Raw genomic sequence first — 23,056 nt, forward strand, 5'->3', positions numbered from 1 at the left:
AGCTTTTAAATATGTTTAGGTGGGTGCATATTGTGTGAGCCAAATTTGATGCACATCTTTATCTTTTAATATACAGGACCTTAAATAGAATAAAAGTAACATCTTTTAATATACAAGACCTTAAATAGAATAAAAAGTAAGCATGAATAACCTTGTCTCTGGTTGTATGTATTTCTTCTTGCCCTTTTATCCTCCGACCTACATGTTCCCTCCTGCTGGCATTGAGTCAGAGACCTCCTGCCCTCTATCTGTTTTAGACACATCTCTGGTCTGACTCCTGAAACGTGAAGGCAGAAAGTCTGTAGGGTGGGACATTTATGGGTTAGACCAGTTAAGAAAACCAGTAGAACTATAGCCCTAGAAGAGAGAAGAGATGGGGAAAAAATGAGGAGAGGTAGGGAATGCAGGAGGGGTTAAAGGAAATATTTTGGAGTTTAAAGAAGTCAGAAGAAATTAAAATGCTCCAAAAGAAAACTTGCTAATGTAAGAGTTAAATAAAGAGGAAAGAAACACGAAAAGCAGCTCAACAGTCAAAGACAGACTTATTTTGGAGAATAAACCTGAGAGGGGCTTCTGGCAGATTTTTTTGGTCAGAAGCACTCCCTCTTACAGACTAAGAGTATTTAAGGGTTTTAGGGTGAGAGAGCTTATGACAGGCTTGGAATGTTTCTGTGTGGAGGAGAAGTTTATTGCAGGGTTGGAATGTCTCTGGCCAGAGGGGACGTTATCTTGGGGCTGACATCTCTCTGGCTGGAGGGAAGGTTATCTCGGGGCTGGCATGTCTCTGATCGGGGAGGGGTTTATCTTAGGGTTGGAATGTTTCTAGTTGGAGATGTCATCTGTGGTTTGTGGTCTTGCTGACCTTAACTGTTAGGCTGATGCCCTTTGTATTTAGGTGGTTTTTGATCAAGGGGATCTTTAGAATGGCAGTGCTTGTCTAAGATGGCAGTGCTCCTGCTCTGTCAGTCCAGACCCTGTAGTTATAAAAAGGACAAGGGGTGGCGTGTTCTTTCTGGCTACTTCCTGCTGATGAGGGGACGGAGAGTTTTCTGGTCTTGAATTGACTGTAGGAGTAATGCCATCTGTAGATGTTTTTGGGTAGTTATCTGTGAAATAGCCATAATCCTGTCATTTAAAATTTTTTGAAAAAGGTTAATTAGGCAGGGTAAGAATATTAGTCCTAGGCATATTATTAGGAGAGGGCCCAGGAATGGGATCACCCATGCTATGATTTTGTTTCCAAACCAAGAATCCATTTGGTTATTTTGGTATTCCCTTAGCTTTTTAGCCCTTTCTTTAAGTTTTTCAGCAGTTTGTCTCTTACTAGGCCCAACTGATTGAGATAGAAACAACATTCTTCACCCAATGAGAGACAGAGGTGCTTGTTTGGAAAGGTCCATGTGTAATTTTCTGTAAGTAACCGTTAGTAAAAGACAAATCGCCGGGTGTCGTGGCTCACGCCTGTAATCCCAGCACTTTAGGAGACTGAGGCGGGTGGATCATGAGGTCAGGAGTTTGAGACCATCCTGGCCAACACAGTGAAACCTCGTCTCTACTAAAAATACAAAAAAATAGCTGGATGTGATAGCATGCGCCTGTAGTCCCAGCTACTTGGAAGGCTAAGGCAGAAGAATCACTTGAACCCGGGAGGCGGAGGTTGCAGTGAGCCAAGATAGCGCCACTGCACTCCAGCCTGAGCGACAATGTGAGACTGCATCTCAAAAAAAAAAAAAAAAAAAGACACATCATGGTAGGACTGATTTGCTGTATTATACTTGGTTTAATTATTTGCATACAGCACAGTAAGAAGAATTATTTGTTAAATAGGACTTTTAAATTGGCTTTGATGAAACTTTGTTCCGTAGAAGGAATCTGAGATAAGACCTTTTTAAAGCCAAGCCCAGTCATGGATTTTTACCATCAGATACCTATGAGTTGGGTGATGTTTCTCCTCTTGCGGTTCCAGGATAACTTGGGGTTCCTGGCCTGTCGGAAAGTGACCTTCTTTACTTACCACAGATCAGAAACCCTGTACAGGAACTGTGTACACAGTATATGAGGCCAGTTTTCTGAGGGCTTTATTGGCTACATAAGTCAAGTTTGATTCCTTAAAGGAAAGCATACCATTCCAGTCAAAGCCTTGGTAAAACCACTTTTTCCAACTGTGTCCTGTTACAAAAGAAAACAAATTCTTATTGCACTTATGCAAATAACTATATTGCCATAACTTAAGAATACTCAGAGATCGTTTCCAAATTCTAGAGAAAATCAGGTGAGAGAAACAAGTATGCTTCAAATTTTGTTCATGGGGGTATACTATATTGCTAAAAGCTGTCAGTAGCTCAAAAGAAAAGTTACTTTGACTTTGAAAAGTAAAACAAAGGATTAGCAATATTTTAAGCAAAACATCAGAAGGATCACGCCAGTCCCCTGTTAGTTCCGTTCATGCAGTTAATTCCTGTCCTGCTTGACATTAATGAACACTTTAGCTATTCAAGAGTCCTGAACATTTTTCTTCTATTCTGATGTCACAATATCCAGAGTTATCAGAAACCTGCATTTAAGAGCACCTGTTAGAGCCTTATAGCTGATTATAAAACCACCTTCTAAAGAGGACCAAAACAAGACAACAATTGTTTATGGAGGACCAAAAGTTTTAGGGTAGCCATAGTTAAAGACACAATGGACAAGGAAATCTGTTACCTCTGTGGCACAAAGTAATTTTAACATAACAATTATAATTACTACTGATAACATATATTAAGATATATCAGAATTATCGGAGTCTCCCATAACATTGGAACACATACCAATAACTTATTTATGCAAACATAGCCCAAAGAAAGCCGAACACCATTTTGTATTTGACAATGTTTCCTATATGATTGTATACCAAATAAGCCAAATTTTACTTTTATATTAGTGTGCTATTAATGTTAAACTCAATTTTTAATAAACCTTGTAGACACATTTACCCAATTTTAATGTTTGACCATAAGGTAAGATTTTTATAGACCCTTTTTAACCCTTTATAATTTTTGTTAAGGAGCAGGTTAGTGCTTTAAGAAAAACCTGTTGTGCTTTTATTTTAATGCTCAGTTTACAGAAAAACTGGATGATACCCCTTCAACTTTAGCCAATATGTTTACACACAGAATTTCCTTCACAATTAACCTTCCAAAACTTGCGTAAACCTTCTTTTTTATTTTATTCAACTTAAAACAATTCTTTAACCTTTTAATCTAGGTAAAAATCCGCATTCCTATGCCTCCTTATAATCTTTTGACCAAAAGTATATAAAATGTGTTTTCAATAGTCTTAAATACATATTACACTTGTTAACTTTTAGCAACCTTTACTTTTGTTGGTAAGTTTGAGATTTTAATTATGTACTAGGTGGAGAACTGAGGACCTGGACGGAAGTGCAGAAAAGGTCTGACTTATTCCAGCATTTGACTCTGTGTGGCCTGGGCCTTTTCTAGCTGTGAAGCAGGCAGGTTGTACAGCTAAGAGTTATAGTAGCATTTTATAAAGCATTCAGGAGGCTTAATCACTTTTAAATTGTACAACATATGAATTCCCTTTTATAAAATTTTTCACAACTTACACAGAGAATCTCTGACATGCCTCGACTTTCTGATTTGTTGTAAACATCCCTCTCTTTAAACAACCAGTTAATTTACTTTAGGACAAGAATTTACCATATAAGATACTTTTTTATATAAATGATCTTTTCTTTACTATCATTTGCATAGCTAGGGGGTATGGCTAATTTCACATGTCCCCAGGCCTTATCTATTTTTGTGTATTAACTTAGTTTACAGTTTAGCTTTGAAACAAAGATGGTAACAATCCTTTCCCAAAACAAACTTCCTTTATGTCTGTGGACTAGACTGCCTAAAGCCACAAGATTAGAAGTTAGGGTATTTCACTAAATAGTTCAAGATGTAGCTAACTTTATTAGACCAATATTAATGTTTCATTTATTAAAAAATTACACAAGCAAAGATTATTCCGTCTGGGCTGAGTTATAATTTTGTAGCCTGTATGCTAGATTTTGACACCTTATAATATTTGGCAGAGATAATTATGAAATCGCTTGATCAATAAATGCAAGCAAAAATGTATGCAGACAGTTCTTAAGACATTTCTGATCTTACTGTGCCAGTAAGTTGTAAAGTCTCGTGAACTGAAAGATCGCATAGCTTTTACTTTTCCTGTAAAAATATTTGATTTAAGCCCTGATTTTTATTAGGCCAATTAATTAGAGCTCTTTTAGTAGACATTGCACACAACACATGTATAGCCACACAGACACGCAGAAGAAGATCCAGTAGCTGTAAGATTTTTTTTTCTAATTTCCCAATTGGATTATTGGCCTTTGGGTGAGGCCCTTTAAGAACAAAGGCTAGGAAAACAATTTCCATGGCCTAATAAACAAGTGTAGCTGGAAAACAAAGACAGATTTCGAAAGGTACTTATTCACCTCGAATTCCAGGGGTTCCATAAGGAAAACAGAGATTTTTTCCCAGAACGGGATTTGTGGCACTTTTTTGGTTTTCCCAAGGAGCCCCAGGCCACCAGATGTCATTTTAGGGTCTTTCATACATGCACCAGGAGTGGCAAGATAGAGTGGAGAAAAGTAATTCAGTTGACTGGGAAAAAGCCTTTTCCAGGAAAACAAGATTTATGAAGAGGAAAACATAAAGGCCTTTTAAATATACTCATAGCTTGGATATTCATTTTAATTAAGTTGAGTGCTCGTATCGGGGTGAGGGTGGAGGTTAGAGTTATATAAATGTCACGCCAAGTTAAATTAAAGAATTGAGTTATGTGTAGGAATTCCCAGTGATAATGAGAGGGATTTTCAGATAAAGATCCCAGATGCTGTTTGATCTGTGACAAAGCAAACATGGAGAAAGGGACGTGAACGCAAGCAGTGCCTTCAACCCCAGCTGCTTCCCGGAGGGGGAGAATGGCAGATTAACTGGTTGGAGTAGTTTTTGAACAGGTAACAGGTGGAGAAGGAGGAGGAGCAGGATTTGGGACTGAAGGCTTGGGGGCAGGAGGGGCCACTGGGGTGGAGGTTTGAACAGGCGAGGAGCAGATACAGGGGAATAAGACTACAGAGGAGATCCATCTGCAGGCTCAAAAGGGGTTTCCAAGGAAGGAGTTTCGGAGGAAGGAGAGACCCAGGGAGGGTTTTCATTAAGAAGAAGGATTTCATGAGGGGTGCGAGCTGTCAAGCTTGTCAAGACAAGGGAGGGTTGGGATCTAAGATAGAAGAAAGCCTGAATGTAGAGAACCACTTGCCACTTGCTATTTGTGGTTATAAAATTGTCAAGGTCCCTGAGAATTTGAAAGTCAAAGGTGCCGTTTTTGGGCCATCAGTTGTCATTATCTAATTTATATTGGGGCCAGGCTGTGTTGCAATGAAAAACCAAACGCTTTGGCTTTATGCTTCTTATAAGCCAAGTTTGGAGAGGTTGTGAAGGACGTAGGAATGTGGGATTATTTGGCACCCATGTGGACAAGTGAGAAGAGGCTAAGGGTATCTGTTTTTTTGTTCCAGGCATCCCCAGACAAAAGACAGAGACCCAGAGTCCTCTTTCCAAAAGCGGACAGTTAAGCTAAGAAGAAACTGGGTGTCCCCAAGATTTCTTCTAGTTTAGTCCCACTGGTCCTCTGAGGATCAGAATGACAGACCTGACTTTCCTGGGTACCGTGAGAAAGCCTAGGGAAGGCAGATTTTACCAGTTGGCTGGATTAGTGTCTGATGTTGGATGTTCCGGTTGGAATCAGCAAAGGGCCTCTTTGACTGGAGCTGCACAAGGAAAACAGAGAGAGAGAGGGAGAGAGAGAAGGGAGGATGAGGGAGGAGGAGGGGACAAAGACTAGAGAGCTAAATACGTGTTGCGGGCAGTTGGAGGTGGATTCCTGAGACCTGAGGGTTTTAAGAACCCACCTGTGAGTAGCCCCAGCGTGAGGCTCACAGTACACTTCGGGTTAGTTGTCCTCCTCACGCAAATCACTCAAAAAGTGAAGTGAGAGACAAGACAGGGTGGGTGGCCAGAGACTCAGGATCCAGCAGGACGGGCTGCTGCTGCCCACTGCTTCCTGAGTTGCAAGAGAGTCTCTATCCCCAACACCCATCCTAGGTTTCAGTATCAAATGTAAGAGTTAAAGAAAGGAAAGAAGCATGAAAAGTGGCTTAACAGTCAAAGACAGGTTTATTTTGGAGAATAAACCCGAGAGGGGCTTCTGGCCGATTTCATTCAGGAGCACTCTCTCTTACAGACGAAGAGTAGTTATTGGTTTTTAGGGTGAGAGAGCTTATCATAGGCCTGGAATGTTTCTGTGTGGAGAAGAAGTTTATTGCAGGGTTGGAATGTCTCTGGTCAGAGGGAAGGTCATCTTGGGGCTGACATCTCTCTGGCTGGAGGGTTATCTCAGGGCTGGCATGTCTCTAGGGAGGGATTTATCTTAGGGTTGGAATGTTTCTGGTTGGAGATGGCATTTGTGGTTTATGGTCTTGCTGACCTTAGCCATTAGGCTGATGCCCTTTGGATTTAGGCAGTTTTTGGTCAAGGGAAACTTTTAAATGGTGGTGCTTGTCCAAGATGGCAAAGCTCCTACTCTGTCAGCTAAACCACACGTTAAGTCTAGTTTTCTTATAGCGTACGCAATTATTTTGGATAGCTCCAGTTGCCACCTCTTATTTACTGTTAGTGACCCCTATGAGTTTTAAGGTTTGCGCAAAAAGAAACAAATTGTTTTATAGTCATCTTACATAGAAAGATTATGATTTGTCTTGGATTTTTTCTTTCTGCCCAGTTCACTATCTCCAGCCCTGAGGACTCAAGTGCTTGCTCTTGATGGTATTAGAAGTCATCTTGGGGTCTCTGAACTGTTGGTTGTCTAAACTTCATATACATTCTTTCTTTTAAGTTTTGTTACTTGGTCCTTTACATGTAAAATCACTGAGCTGATTAGTCCAAAATTCACTATTTATTGCATTTTATTTTTGGTAGGTCACAGTTCGTTGTATCTATGTTATCTCTCTACTTCAGAAATTAAGATGGTTAATTTTACAGCAAATGCTGTAAAAGAGGTTATTCAACGTAATTAAAACATTTATGCTCAGCAGATACATTGAACAAGGACGTGAACTGACATTTGATGTGAGGTGACAGTAAACAAATAGGAAAAAGTGTCTGCTTTCACCTAGGATTCAAAGAGGGCTGATACATAACTGACCTTTCGAGAACTCCAACTCTTTGTTCCAGTAATCTCTAGAAGTGGGAACTTTAGGATATTTATCCTAGGAAAATAATTAAAATGGAGAAAAAAGTTTACGCGTTTGTTTTTGTACATCTGGGACAGCAATAAAGCAGAATCAACCCATAACAGGAGCATCGTTAGGAATGTGCCTCATAAATTCTCAATGCCGTTGTTATTCTAATTATTCTCATACAAGGCTGACTTAAAAATGATAATTTTGAAGATGATAATACCCTCAATACCCAGCATTGTGTGTTATGTAAAGAAGGCAGAATACCCATTCAAATGAATACAAAGTATGAAATTATGTATCATTTATATATATATTTATAGACAACCAGTTAAAAGAACATATGGGCTGGGTGCAGTGGCTCACATCTGTAATTCCAGCACTTTGGTAGGCTGAGGCAGGTGGATCACTTGAGGTCAGGAGTTCAAGACCAGCCTGGCCAACGTGGTGAAACCCTGTCTCTACTAAAAATACAAAAATTAGCTGGACATAGTGGTGAGCACCTGTAGTACCAGCTACTCGGGAGGCTGAGGCAGGAGAATGGCTTGGACCCGGGAGGCAGAGGTTGCAGTGAGCTGAGATCACGTCACTGCACTCCAGTCTGAGCAACAGAGTAAGACTCTGTCTCAAAAAAAAAAAAAAAACACACACACACATGCAAACAGCCTATTTTTCTATGACCATTGGTACCTTATTCTTCCTTGAAAAATTTTAATTTACTGTTTGTTACGATTACTAAAAGTTAGAACAAGAAAACCTGGAAGAAAGTTAAGGATAAACTGGAAGCTGGATCTCAGCAGTTCTCTGCAGTGCCCTGCATTCTGTTGCTGCTCATGAATCTAATTCCTGTGTTGTTGGGTAATCTAGCCAGACGTTTCCAAGTTACAGAGTTCTTATGACTATTAAGTCACTTTCAAATGCTATTTTACTTGTAAAATAATATACCTATTGATTTGTAGAATATATCAAGAGAAGGACTGAACAAAGTATATACCGAAAATACTTTCACTCATGGGAATATGGTAATTTTCTTTTATTGCATGAGTTTTTAATAATATACTTAGGAGACTGGAAAGAAGCCAAAAGTCAGCGTGTTGGTTGAAGATCAAGTACAGAATATCAGGTCGAGTTGGGAAGAAAACTGAGTTGCCGTCCCTTGTTCTATGCAGATTTCCTTAGACGTACCACTTGGGAAATAATGGCATGGGACTTCCCCCCGCTTTTTTTAGGCTATAAAATGTTTCCTTTTTGCAATTCTGAACACCATTTACTTTGGTTCCAAAGACTTTGATTTTTCTCTTTGCTCAGAAAAAGCAGTCTGAGTTTTCTACTTTGGTATTCTTTCCTTCCTGAAATGTAGTATTTTGCAACAGGGTATCGTGACAGATAATAATTACTGAATTTTCTATCATTATAAGATATGGCGGTATGTGACTCTCCCCTCCAGGGCCCAAGAGATGAGGCTGGTGAGGAAGCCGCGGATGACAGTACCAATCGGATCAATGAACAAGCCAGTTTTGCTGTAAACAAACTGCGAGAACTAAATGAGAAACTTGAATATAAAAGGCAAGCTCTAAATTCTATTCAAAATGCACCAAAACCTGACAAGAAGGTAACTCTTTGCTTTCAAGGTTGTCTTTGAAAGTTTACATTTGTCTAATTTGGTAGTTTTCAGTTGAGGTTGAGAAGTGTCCGTTTCTTTTAAAATAATTTTAACCATGAGCAAGTTCCATTGTTATTTTTTTGCTTCTAGGATAGAACTAGAAAGCATTTGTTTTTAATCTCTTATGGTTTGGAGTTCTTTCTCAGTTTCAGCTGTGAGTAACTCTGTTCTTTGCATCTGCTTTGCCTACAGGGCCTTTGGGGAACAGGCTAAGCTTTCTCTTGTGCCAGGGTCATTTCTGGAAGTTAATTAAATATTCGAGGACAATATTTTGAAAAAAAAAATGTTTTCTTTTAACTGCTGCAAGTGCAATTTAGGGAACTTTACAGTATTGTACAGGAAATAAATTGTTTTGCTAGAAAACAACAATTTGAAAGTTTAAAAATGTACAGCATCTCACTAATTGACCTTTCTCAAACCCAAGCTGTGGTGTGGCTTTTTTGCTGTGTTTTGCTCCTTAGAATTAAACAAGGAGGTTTCTCTAATATAGATATGGCTGATGCACTTTGGTCTGCCAGATTGGTCTCTGGCACTTTCTGAATGTGTGTTTGAGGATTTCAAGTGGTCAACATGAGAGCAACTTAAAATAAAACAATTTCAGTGAGTCACAGTGGGTTTTCTGTGAGCATGTGCCCAATCCTATTGAGCCTTCTTTAGTACTCTTTTTGTAGACATTCAAATGCTTTTGTAGTAGGAGAATGTTCCTGAGACAAGATGTAAGAAAAACTGGTATCATGAGCCTGTCAGCAATTTACAATTAAAATATCTATTCATCTATAATCCAGTTACTGTCTAGTTAAACAGTGAGTTTTCTTCAACAAAGAAAAAGCAAAAGAGAAGGAAGAAAGACCTGCAAAGGTGTGTCATCTTGGTTAGTAGTAATATTTTTACAAAATTATGTAGGAGGAAGTTTAATGGGAGTGTCACGTTCATCATCATTGGTGATGGGCTGGCTGCACAATGGCCCATGCCTGTAATCTCAGCCCTTTGCGAAGCTGAGATAGATGGATCGCTTGAGCCCAGGAGTTTGAGACCAGCCCGGGCAACGTAGGGAGACCCCATTTCTAGTAAAAATTAAAAAAGAAAATTAGCCCAGCATGGTAGTGCATGCCTCTAGTCCCCAGCTCTAGGCAGGCTGAGACAGGAGGATCTCTCGAGTCTGGAAAGTCAAGGCTGCACTGAGCCGTGATCACGTTACTGCACTCCAGACTGGGCAATAGTCTCAACAACAACAACAACCACAACAACAACAAAAAAAACCCGTGGCCAGGCGCAGTGACTCACGCCTGTAATCCCAGCACCTTAGGAGGCTTCACAACATCGTGAAACCCCGTCTCTACTAAAAATACAAAAATTAGCCCTGCGTGGTGGCAGGTGCCTGTAATCCCAGCTACGCAGGAGGCTGAGGCAGGAGAATCTCTTGAACCCGGGAGACAGAAGTTGCAGTCAGCCAAGATCATGCCACTGCACACCAGCCTGGACAACACAGCAAGACTCCATCAATCAATCAGTCAGTCAATATTAATCGTACTCTGAAACTGAAACAAATGGCCAGGTTTCCTGGATTGTCATAAGAAATAGTTCATTCTCCCCCTTACAGGGAGTCATTCCCAGTTACTACATACAGAACTCAAAAGCCTGATCGTCTTCCCAGTGACAAGAACATGTCTGAGATGATCCACAGAATTTGCTGGCATGGCAGATAATCAGTATCTGCAATGTGGCATGTTCTTTAAGAACAGCTGTCTTATTTATTCTGGATTCATCTCATTACAAATTAAAATGCATCTATGGATAACAGTATGAAAGACGAGCTAGAGAATGTTCATTGAATTATTTTCTGCTTGGTTTGTTTGTTTGAAAGACATTCTTCAGCCCTTCTTAAAATAACTTTTGATAACCATGGAATAAACATTCTTAGCTATATTATATTTCATATATATTATATGAAAGAATTTTCAGGAAACGTGGAGCAATTCACTGGTACTGTGGCTTAATTTGAACTCTGCTCTCTGATCTACGTTTGCTATGTGATCAGAGTGTCCACGGGCTGCTCACGGAGCACACTCTGCTTCTGGCAGTTGCGCACGGGACAGAAAGGGCCCTGAGGATGGAAGGCAGCTGATCCTTCTCTGCAGAAGGAGACATAGTCCTCCTTTTGTGTTTTACTCGTGTTGGTAAAAAAATTAATAATTAATTTTTTAAAAAACTTAAGATTGGCCAGGCATGGTGGCTCATGCCTGTAATCTCAGCACTTTGGGAGGCCAAGGCAGGCAGATCACCTGAGGTCAGAAGTTTGAGACCAGCCTGGCCAACGTGGTGAAACCCCCCCTCTACTAAAACTACAATAATTAGCCAGTCATGGTAGCGGGCACCTGTAATCCCAGCTACTCGGGTGGCTGAGACACTAGAATCGCTTGAACCTGGGAGGTGGAGGTGGCAATGAGCCGAGATCACGCCATTGCACTCCAGACTGGGCAACAGAGTGAAACTCAGTCTCAAAAAAAAAAAAAAAAACCCTAAGATTAATGTTGAAAACGGTTTTGGCAATCTAGCAATTAACACACTCCACCCCCAATATCTTGTAATAGTAAGACTTTTCTGGATTAAATATCTAATTATTAATCAGATCATTTTCCTGTGAGTACCCAGTGGTGCAGACTTCTCCTCAATACAGAATGCCAGTGGTTTGCTTAACCCTCCTTCTCACAGACCTCTGTACCAGCAGTGTAATTAGCCGCCAGATGGTAAAGCTAGCCTTTTAGTTTGATTCCTGAAATTTACTGCCTAGGTTTTTTTGTTTTGTTTGTTGTTGTTGTTGTTGTTGTTGTTGTTGAGACAGAGTCTCGCCCTGTCCCCCAGGCTGGAGTGCGGTGGCGCAATCTCAGCTCACTGTAAGCTCCGCCTCCCGGGTTCCTGCCATTCTCCTGCCTCTGCCTCAGCCTCCCGAGTAGCTGGGACTACAGGCGCCCGCCACCGTGCCCGGCTAATTTTGTTTTGTATTTTTAGTAGAAATGGGGTTTCACCATGTTAGTCAGGATGGTCTCGATCTCCTGACCTCGTGATCCACCCGCCTCGGCCTCCCCAAGTGCTGGGATTACAGGCGTGAACCACCACACCAGGCCGGTTTTTTTGTTTTTTTCCTTTACAGAGATTTTGTGAGTCTGGAGCAAACTGTCCAATTCTAGGGTAATGCTGGGAGTAAACCATTAACCATAAAGAATCTCAGTAACACAAGTGATGAGTAAATGCATGGTGCTGTGCTAGTCACTGAACATTCAGTGTAACATAGAGTCTGACGCCTGCCCTCAAGGAGCAAATATGCTGGTTATGGAATTAAAACAGACATGAAAATAAAATGATCACAGTACTTATTGATGATAAAACACAAGACAGTGGCATAGGCAAGGAGTGCTTCCTGTAGGCTTTCTGAGGAAGGAGAGGGCCCTTGAACACTGCAGATTCAGGAGAGTTTTGGAGCAAAGCTGCTGTCCGCAAACTACAGAGTTCTATAACTTTGTAGGCTTTCTCATAAAAGAGATCTGAAGAGATGGTGAATGTGGCATTTAAAAAATATTAATTATTTTTGTAAATTCTGGTAAAATATATATAACATTTACCATTTTAGCTATTTTTAAAATTTTATTTTTTATTTCAGTACTTTTTAGGGAGCTGGTGGTATTTGGTTACATGAATAAATTCTTTAGTGGTGCTTTCTGAGATTTTTGTTGCACCCATCACCTAAGCAGTGTACACTGTACTCAGTTGTAATCTTTTATCCCTCATCCCCGCTCCAGCCCTCTCCAAAATCCCCAAAGTCCAATGTATCATCGTCATGCTTTTGCCTCCTCATAGCTTAGCTTCCACTTATGAGTGAGAACATGTGATACTTGGTTTTCCATTCCTGAGTTACTCCACTTGGAATAATAGTCTCCAAGTCCATCCAGGTTGCTGTGAAGGCCATTATTTCGTTTCTTTTTATGGCTGAGTAGTATTCTATGCTCCATACAGATCACATTTTCTTTATCCACTTGTTGATTGATGGGCATTTGGGCTGGTTCCATATTTTTGAAATTGCAAATTGTGATGCTATAAACATGCCTGTGCAAGTATCTTTTTTGTATAATGACTTCTTTTCCTCTGAGTAGATGCCTAGTAGTGGGATTGCTGGATCAAACAGTAGATGTACTTTTAATTCTTTAAGGAATCTCCATACTGTTTTCCATAGTGGTTGTACTAGTTTACATTCCCACCAACCGTGTAAAAATGTTCCGTTTTTACCAACATCTACTATTGTTGTATTTTTTTTTTTTTATTATGGACATGCTTGCAGGAGTAAGGTGGTATCACATTGTGGTTTTGATTTGCATTGCCCTGATAATTCCTGATGTTGAGCATTTTTTTTATATGCTTGTTGGCCGTTTGTACATCTTCTTTTCAGAATTGTCTATTTGTGTACTTAGCTCACTTTTTGATGGGATTGTTTGTTTTTTTTCTTGCGAATTCGTTTGAGTTTTTTGTAGATTCTGGATATTAGTCCTTTGTTGGATGTATAGATTGTGAAGATTTTTTTCCCACTCTGTGGGTTGTCTGTTATTTCTGCTAATTATTTTTCTGTGCAGAAGCTTTTTAGTATTTTGCAACCATCACCAGAACTTTTCTCATCATGAAAAACTGAAATTTTGTATCTATGAAACAATGGTTCCCCATTTTTCCCTCCCTCCTGCTCTGGAAAAATCATCATTCTATTTTTTATCTCTATGAATTTAGCTCCTCCAACTACCTGATGTTAGTGGAATCACGCAACATTTGTCCTTCTGTGACTGGCGTTTTTCACTTAGAGTAATGTCTTCAGGCTTCATCCATGTGGTAGTGTGTGTTAGAATTTCATTGCTTTTTAAGGCTGAATCATATTTCATTGTATGTTTATACCACATTTTGTTTTACTAACTATCCAGCAATAGACATTTGGTTTACTTCCACTTCTTGGCTATTGTTAGTAATGTTACAGTGAATGTGGTTATACAAATACCTCTTAAAAAGATCTTGCTTCCAGTTCTTTTGGTATATACCCAGACGTAGAATTGCTGGGTTCTATGCTAATTCTGTTTTTAATTTTTTGAGGAATCGTTAAACTCTCTACCACAACATCTATACCATTTTACATTCCCACTACCAGTGCACAAGGGTTCTGATCTCTCCATGTCCTCCCTGCCAACACTCGTTATTTTCTTATTTTATAGTAGTCATCCTAATGGTTATCAGGTGGCATCTTATTTTGATTCTGATTTGCATTTCTGTTGGCCATTTGTGTCTCTGGAAAATGTCTGTTCAAATCCTTTGTGCGTTTTTAAATTGGGTTGTTTGTGGTTTTGTTGAGGTTTAGGAGTTTTCTATATTCTGGAGATGGAAACTCTGTCAGAGAGGTGATTTGCAAATATTTTCTTATATTTTGTGGTTTGCATTTTTACTATATCAGTAGTGTTCTTTGATGCACAGTTTTAAATTTTGATGAATTCCAGTTTGTCTATTTCTTCTTTTGTTGCCTGTGCTTTTAAAGTGTCATAACTAGTAAATCATAGCCAAAGCCAATGTGATGAAGCTTTTCCCCTATATTCTGTTTTTGTTTTTGTTTGGTTTGGTTTGGTTTTGTTTGAGATGGAGTCTCGCTCTGTCTTCACTCCAGGCTGGAGTGAAGCAGCACAATCTCAGCTCCCTGCAACCTCCAACCCCCAGGTTCAAGCAATTCTCCTGCCTTAGCCTCCTGAGTAGCTGGGATTATAGGTACCCCCCTACCAACCTGGCTAATTTTTGTATTTTTAGTAGAGACAGGGTTTTGTCATGTTGGCCAGGCTGGTCTCCAACTCCTTACCTCAGGTGATCCACCCGCCTCAACCTCCCAAAGTGCTAGTATTACAGGTGTGAGCCACTGTGCCCTGTGCCCGGCCACCTATATTCTCTTTTATGCATTTTATGATTTTTAGCTCTTTTGTTTAGATCTTTAATCTACTTTGAGTTAATTGTTGTATATAGGGTTAGGTGGCAAGGGTCCAGCTTCTTTCTTTTGCATGTGAATATCCAATCTTCCCAGCATGATTTGTTGAAAACACTGTTCTTTCCCCCATTGAATGGTCTTGACACCCTTGTTGAAAATCACTTGACCATATATTATTTCTGGGCTATATTCCCTGGGTCTATATATTTGTCTTTATGCCAGTACCACACTGTTTTGATTATTGTAGCTTTGTAGTAAGTTTTGAAGTCAAGAAGTATTGAGTCCTCCAACTTCGTTCTCTTTCAAAATTGTTTTGGCTATTTGGGGTCTCTTGAGATTTTATATGGATTTTGGGATGAGTTTTTTTTTTTATTTCTGCAAAAAACTGTTATTGAAATTTTGTTGGGGATTGCATTGAACCTGTAGATTGCTTGGGGTAGTACTGACAGCAATATTAATTCTTCCAATCCATGAACATGGGATGCCTTTACAGATATTTGTTTTCTTTAGTTTCTTTCATCAGTGTTTTATAGTTTTCATTGTAGAATTATTTCACCTCCTTGTTTACATTAATTCCTAAGAATTTTTCTTAATGCTATTGTAAGTGGAATTTTTTTCCTAATTTTGTTTTTGGATTATTCACTGTTAGTGTATTGAAACACAGCTGATTATTGTGTGTCAACTTTGAATCCTGCTACTTTGCCGAATTGCGTAGTTTTAAGTGTTTTCATAACTCCCAGGATATTTTCCCTGTGGCAGATTGTTTCCAAGTTGAGGGATGAAATAATCCTAATAGAGAAAGAACGCACAGACCTTCAGCTGCACATGGCAAGAACGGATTGGTGGTGTGAAAACCTTGGCATGTGGAAAGCCTCCATCACCAGTGGAGAGGTAGGTTTGACTGCTTTTCCTCTTAATTTATTTTAAAAGTTTGACTTTATTAAACGAAATGAAGGCAGAAATAAAGATGTTCTTTGAAACCAATGAGAACAAAGATACAACATACCAGAATCTCTGGGACACATTTAAAGCAGTGTGTAGAGGGAAATTTATAGCACTAAATGCCCACAAGAGAAAGCAGGAAAGATCTAAAATTGACACTCTAACATCGCAATTAAAAGAACTAGAGAAGCAAGAGCAAACACATTCGAAAGCTAGCAGAAGGCAAGAAATAACTAAGATCAGAGCAGAACTGAAGGAGATAGAGACACAAAAAACCCTCCAAAAAATCAATGAATCCAGGAGTTGGTTTTTTGAAAAGATCAACAAAATTGACAGACCACTAGCAAGACTAATAAAGAAGAAAAGAGAGAAGAATCAAATCGACGCAATTAAAAATGATAAAGGGGATATCACCACCGACCCCACAGAAATACAAACTACCATCAGAGAATACTATAAACACCTCTACGCAAATAAACTGGAAAATCTAGAAGAAATGGATAATTTCCTGGACACTTACACTCTTCCAAGACTAAACCAGGAAGAAGTTGAATCCCTGAATAGAACAATAGTAGGCTCTGAAATTGAGGCAATAATTAATAGCCTACCAACCAAAAAAAGTCCAGGACCAGATGGATTCACAGCTGAATTCTACCAGAGGTACAAGGAGGAGCTGGTACCATTCCTTCTGAAACTATTCCAATCAATAGAAAAAGAGGGAATCCTCCCTAACTCATTTTATGAGGCCAACATCATCCTGATACCAAAGCCTGGCAGAGACACAACAAAAAAAGAGAATTTTAGACCAATATCCCTGATGAACATCGATGCAAAAATCCTCAATAAAATACTGGCAAACCGGATTCAGCAGCACATCAAAAAGCTTATCCACCATGATCAAGTGGGCTTCATCCCTGGGATGCAAGGCTGGTTCAACATTCGCAAATCAATAAACATAATCCAGCATATAAACAGAACCAAAGACAAGAACCACATCATTATCTCAATAGATGCAGAAAAGGCTTTTGACAAAATTCAACAGCCCTTCATGCTAAAAACACTCAATAAATTCGGTATTGATGGAACGTACCTCAAAATCATAAGAGCTATTTATGACAAACCCACAGCCAATATCATACTGAATGGGCAAAAACTGGAAAAATTCCCTTTGAAAACTGGCACAAGACAGGGATGCCCTCTCTCACCACTCCTATTCAACATAGTGTTGGAAGTTCTGGCTAGGGCAATCAGGCAAGAGAAAGAAATCAAGGGGATTCAGTTAGGAAAAGAAGAAGTCAAATTGTCCCTGTTTGCAGACGACATGATTGTATATTTAGAAAACCCCATTGTCTCAGCCCAAAATCTCCTTAAGCTGATCAGCAACTTCAGCAAAGTCTCAGGATACAAAATTAATGTGCAAAAATCACAAGCATTCTTATACACCAGTGACAGTCAAACAGAGAGCCAAATCAGGAATGAACTTCCATTCACAATTGCTTCAAAGAGAATAAAATACCTAGGAATCCAACTTACAAGGGATGTAAAGGACCTCTTCAAGGAGAACTACAAACCACTGCTCAGTGAAATCAAAGAGGACACAAACAAATGGAAGAACATACCATGCTCATGGATAGGAAGAATCAATATCGTGAAAATGGCCATACTGCCCAAGGTAATTTATAGATTCAATGCCATCCCCATCAAGCTACCAATGAGCTTCTTCACAGAATTGGAAAAAACTGCTTTAAAGTTCATATGGAACCAAAAAAGAGCCCGCATCTCCAAGACAATCCTAAGTCAAAAGAACAAAGCTGGAGGCATCACGCTACCTGACTTCAAACTATACTACAAGGCTACAGTAACCAAAACAGCATGGTACTGGTACCAAAACAGAGATATAGACCAATGGAACAGAACAGAGTCCTCAGAAATAATACCACACATCTACAGCCATCTGATCTTTGACAAACCTGAGAGAAACAAGAAATGGGGAAAGGATTCCCTATTTAATAAATGGTGCTGGGAAAACTGGCTAGCCATAAGTAGAAAGCTGAAACTGGATCCTTTCCTTACTCCTTATACGAAAATTAATTCAAGATGGATTAGAGACTTAAATGTTAGACCTAATACCATAAAAATCCTAGAGGAAAACCTAGGTAGTACCATTCAGGACATAGGCATGGGCAAAGACTTCATGTCTAAAACACCAAAAGCAACGGCAGCAAAAGCCAAAATTGACAAATGGGATCTCATCAAACTAAAGAGCTTCTGCACAGCAAAAGAAACTACCATCAGAGTGAGCAGGCAACCTACAGAATGGGAGAAAATTTTTGCAATCTACTCATCTGACAAAGGGCTAATATCCAGAACCTACAAAGAACTCCAACAAATTTACAAGAAAAAAACAAACAACCCCATCCAAAAGTGGGCAAAGGATATGAACAGACATTTCTCAAAAGAAGACATTCATACAGCCAACAGACACATGAAAAAATGCTCATCATCACTGGCCATCAGAGAAATGCAAATCAAAACCACAATGAGATACCATCTCACACCAGTTAGAATGGCGATCATTCAAAAGTCAGGAAACAACAGGTGCTGGAGAGGATGTGGAGAAATAGGAACACTTTTACACTGTTGGTGGGATTGTAAACTAGTTCAACCATTATGGAAAACAGTATGGCGATTCCTCAAGGATCTAGAACTAGATGTACCATATGACCCAGCCATCCCATTACTGGGTATATACCCAAAGGATTATAAATTATGCTGCTATAAGGACACATGCACACGTATGTTTATTGCAGCACTATTCACAATAGCAAAGACTTGGAATCAACCCAAATGTCCATCAGTGACAGATTGGATTAAGAAAATGTGGCACATATACACCATGGAATACTATGCAGCCATAAAAAAGGATGAGTTTGTGTCCTTTGTAGGGACATGGATGCAGCTGGAAACCATCATTCTTAGCAAACTATCACAAGAACAGAAAACCAAACACCGCATGTTCTCACTCGTAGGTGGGAACTGAACAATGAGATCACTTGGACTCGGGAAGGGGAACATCACACACCGGGGCCTATCATGGGGAGGGGGGAGGGGGGAGGGATTGCATTGGGAGTTATACCTGATGTAAATGACGAGTTGATGGGTGCAGCACACCAACATGGCACAAGTATACATATGTAGCAAACCTGCACGTTGTGCACATGTACCCTACAACTTGAAGTTTAATAATAATAAATAAATTAAAAAAACAAAACAAAAAAAAAAAAAAAAACAAAAAAAAAAAAAAAAAAAAAAAAAAAAAAAAAAAAGATTTTATCCTGAAGAATGAATATTGAGGGTAGAAGACTTATGCTCATTCTTTTAGACCATATTTGTCCTACCTTCCTTCCCCCATAATTTTCACTCTGGTTCGCTCATGACTGGAAACTATACAAGGCTGCGTGGTGTAGATCTGATCTCACTCCACTTCAAACAGCACGTTTTTCCTGTTCACTGGAATTGAAAGCAACTTTAATGTCCTTGAATTAGCCGTTTATTTTTCCATTGAGGGTTGAAATGAATCTTGGAGATGAAAAACTAAAAATGTAAGTGCATCTGATTGTTTCATCCTACTGACTTCAATTGCTTAAATTTCAGTATCTCTAAAATCTTCAATGAATATATTTTTTGAATTGTTTTGCTGTTTTTTTTTTTGAGGGATATGAGATAAGAGTTTATAGAATATACTGTATCCTTTTTCATTTGTCTATAAAAATAATTTCATTTAGGAGGAAAGATGCTTATAGGAGTTTACGTCATTACTGTTGACAACTTCCTTCTCCCCTGCCCTACTGTCTGTCAAGTAGAAACCTGGAGATGAAAGTCATATAATGTGGTCGTTTGCATAACCACATTATATGCAAATATCAAGGTCCTGAGCAAGAGAGTGCTTTTTTTGTCCTCAATGGTATTTCATATGACTTATCTTTGTTCTTCCCTGCCTTTCCATCAAGCCACTGGCTTGACACTCTTACAGGGGTTGGGAGAGGGTCAATTCACAACCTTAAATTTATCTCTAGGTTGGATAGCAAAACAAAGCATGTTCTCCAAGACCTACCCTGAAAGGACACACAGTACATGAGAGCCTAACCAGGTGCCTTCTGCATGTCCTTGGCACTTGCTGGTGCTCCCATTAAGCTAAGCTGTTGAACAATACACATTTCTCCATGGAAGGCAGGGAGCAGTGGATCAGGGAAGGTCATGCCCAACCTCGGACTCCCACATAGAAACCCTCAGTAACTGCAGGTAGTTATTGTTTGGGTGGAAGTGTGGGAAGGTAATGGGCTCAGGGGAATGTAATGGCTACAAGAGGCTGCTGGAGGACAGAATACAAATTCTGTTATCTTCTCAGTTTTGCTTAGAGCTGGCCCTGACGCTTCACAGCGTATTAAAATCATCTTCCAAAGGCAAATATTAGGGGAGGCAGAAAGGGAAGGAAGGAATGGAAACCATCACAGGGCTCTGTGCCCTGGCAGTCAGTTGCTGCTAAGGAGCTTGCTGAGGTACTCTGGCCGGGGGAAAGATAGTGGAAATGGGAAAGGGGCACCTGACGTCTGGAGCTCACAAAGCAGTCCCAGGAAGGTGTGGAAGATGCATTTTCATCAAGCCAGACATGCCTGTATTCTGTGCTAGCTGACTCATCAGAAGTGTGGTCTTAGGAAAGTCAGGTACCCTGTCTGTACCTCTCCTTCCCTATCCTTACAGTGGGGTGATAATCCTGCCTCACAGAGTGGGTGCTCAGTAAACCTCTCATCTCTTTCCCTCGCCTTTCTTACTGACTCTAATTCAATTTATGATGCTAATTCAAGCTCAAATTCAATGCATTTTACATTTTTTTCTTTTATCTTCTTATGTTAAGTATAGTAGTGGCCTATTCTGGATTATTTTGTGTGTGTGTGTGTGTGCGCGCGTGCTCACACACACACAGACACACACAATATCTCAGTTGGGAGGTAAAGGAAATTTTATCTCCCAGTGTAAAATTTAGTAAGAATAGAAATCAGGGCTTGTTGGATCCTGAAATTAAACTGGAGGTGCCCTCATCCTTCTCTGAGAGAGGTTCTGATGTATTTGATGCCTGTTTGCTTGCTATTAATTTATTTTCAAAGTAACACAGGATGAGCCTGCTGTATTAGTTTTCTTTTGCTGTGTAACACATTTCATGCTTAAAGCAACACCCATTTATTGGTCACACCTCTGTCGGTCTGGAGTCCAGCTCAGGATACCTTGGTTCCCTGCCGGCTGGATCACAGGCTGAAGTCAGTATGTTTCCCAGACTAAGGTCTTGTCTGAAGACTCAGTAAAACCCACTTCCAAGCTTATTCAGATTGTTGGCAGAATTGAGTTCCTTTTGGTCATAGAACTGAGATCTCTGTTCTCTTGCTGGCTTCCTTCTTGGAATTTGAATCTTTCTGACTTCCTTTCGTATTACTGGCTAGCAAAAACTCTTTGCTTTTAGGTTAGGCCCACCTAGGAAATCCCCCTATTTTAAGGTCTACTATGCCATATAATGTAACTTACTCGCTGGAATAAAATCTGTAATATTCACAGTTCCAGGGATCCTGCAGGGTACACCATGAGGAGGGAAATCTCCTTAGGAGGACACTTACAAATCTTCCTGCTGCATCCGTTCAACATGCTTTTTGTTAAGTATCGATTTTGATGTTTTCCCCAAGGTTACAGAAGAGAATGGTGAGCAATTGCCATGTTACTTTGTCACGGTAAGCCTACAAGAAGTTGGAGGAGTTGAAACTAAGAACTGGACAGTCCCTAGAAGGCTCAGCGAGTTTCAGAATTTACACCGGAAACTCAGTGAGGTATGAATACTCATGACTGCAAGATTCTAGAATTATTGCACAAGAGCTCGTTTCAATTTTTACACATAAGAAAACTGATTAATCTTCGTCCTTTGCTGTTGATACTGGCACAGTGGCATTTTCATCCTGACATTTGGAAATTTACTCATAGATGAAACCATCTAGTCTAGCCTAATTCCATCAGGACAGATAATTGTCTGATTTTCATTGTAAATCGCCGGAGAACCCTAGAGCTGGAAGAGACCTGAGCATCATGTACGTCTCTCACACCTGGCAGTGGCCGATTGTGATTCATTGATGGTAGCAACATCATTTACAAGTTGCAGCAGTAGAAAGAACGAACTGCACTGGATTCTCTCACATATACAAGGGAGGCAGTAAGGTGCAGTGCTTGGAGCACAGCCTCTAGAACCAGACTGCTCAGCTCTGAATCTCGGCTCTACTCTTCATGGCTGTGTGACCTGGGATTTATTTATTTACTTATTCTTTTATTTATATATATATATATTTTTTGAGACGGAGTCTTGCTCTGTCACCCAGGCTGGAATCCAATGGCACGATCTCAGTTCACTGCAACCTCCGCCTCCCAGGTTCAAGCGATTCTCCTGCCTCAGCCTCCCGAGTAGCTGGAGTTACAGGCATGCGCCACCACGCCCAGCTAATTTTTTGTATTTTTAGTAGAGACGGGGTTTCACCATGTTGGCCAGGCTGGTCTCGAACTCCTGACCTCAGGTGATCCACCCACCTCGGCCTTCCAAAGTGCTGGGATTATAGGTGTGAGCCATGGTGCTCGGCCTGACCTGGGATTTATCACTCACTTGCTTTTTATCTCTTTTTCCTTATCAGTGAAAACGAATACTAACAGTGCCTACCTTATGGGGTTGTTGTGAGAATTAAGGGAATATGTGTATGTAAAGCATTTAGAAGATGTGTGGCACATGGTAAAAATCATTGTGTTTTTTGGTAGTAGCCGCAGTAGTAATAGCACTGCTTCATAGACCTTTGGTTTCGCTTTTATTTATGTATATGTGTATATGTACGTGCATTTTGGATTGCAATGTAAAATGTCTGAAAGCCACTAATCTAGGTTAATTTATTTGAGAGATGAGGGAAACTGATCCCAGAGCTTAACTGACTTGTCATAGGACATGTACATAATGGCTAAATCAAGATTATTAATAGAATCTTACTTTTAGATTATTCTTCCTACTTGTCCTCAGGAATTGCTGTCTTCTCTAATTCTCCTTCTGCTACGGGTCATTGCCTTTCTTCCCCAGCAGTGAACAGTTCTT

At 39.9% G+C, this 23,056-nt stretch overlaps 1 protein-coding gene across 3 annotated transcripts in view; it reads left to right on the forward strand.

The window, feature by feature from the left end:
- The window catches only part of SNX25 (sorting nexin 25), a 153,214-nt gene that overhangs the window by 101,791 nt on the left and 28,367 nt on the right, over window positions 1-23,056 (forward strand). For all 3 annotated transcript variants that reach the window (XM_008000439.3, XM_008000438.3, XM_008000440.3), the window contains exons 10-12: window positions 8,739-8,903; window positions 15,709-15,840; window positions 21,624-21,764. In XM_008000439.3, coding sequence (XP_007998630.2) covers window positions 8,739-8,903; window positions 15,709-15,840; window positions 21,624-21,764 — 438 coding nt within the window. The remainder of the gene's footprint in view (window positions 1-8,738; window positions 8,904-15,708; window positions 15,841-21,623; window positions 21,765-23,056) is intronic.

Source organism: Chlorocebus sabaeus, chromosome 7 (assembly GCF_047675955.1).
Source record: "Chlorocebus sabaeus isolate Y175 chromosome 7, mChlSab1.0.hap1, whole genome shotgun sequence".
NCBI lineage: Eukaryota > Metazoa > Chordata > Mammalia > Primates > Cercopithecidae > Chlorocebus > Chlorocebus sabaeus.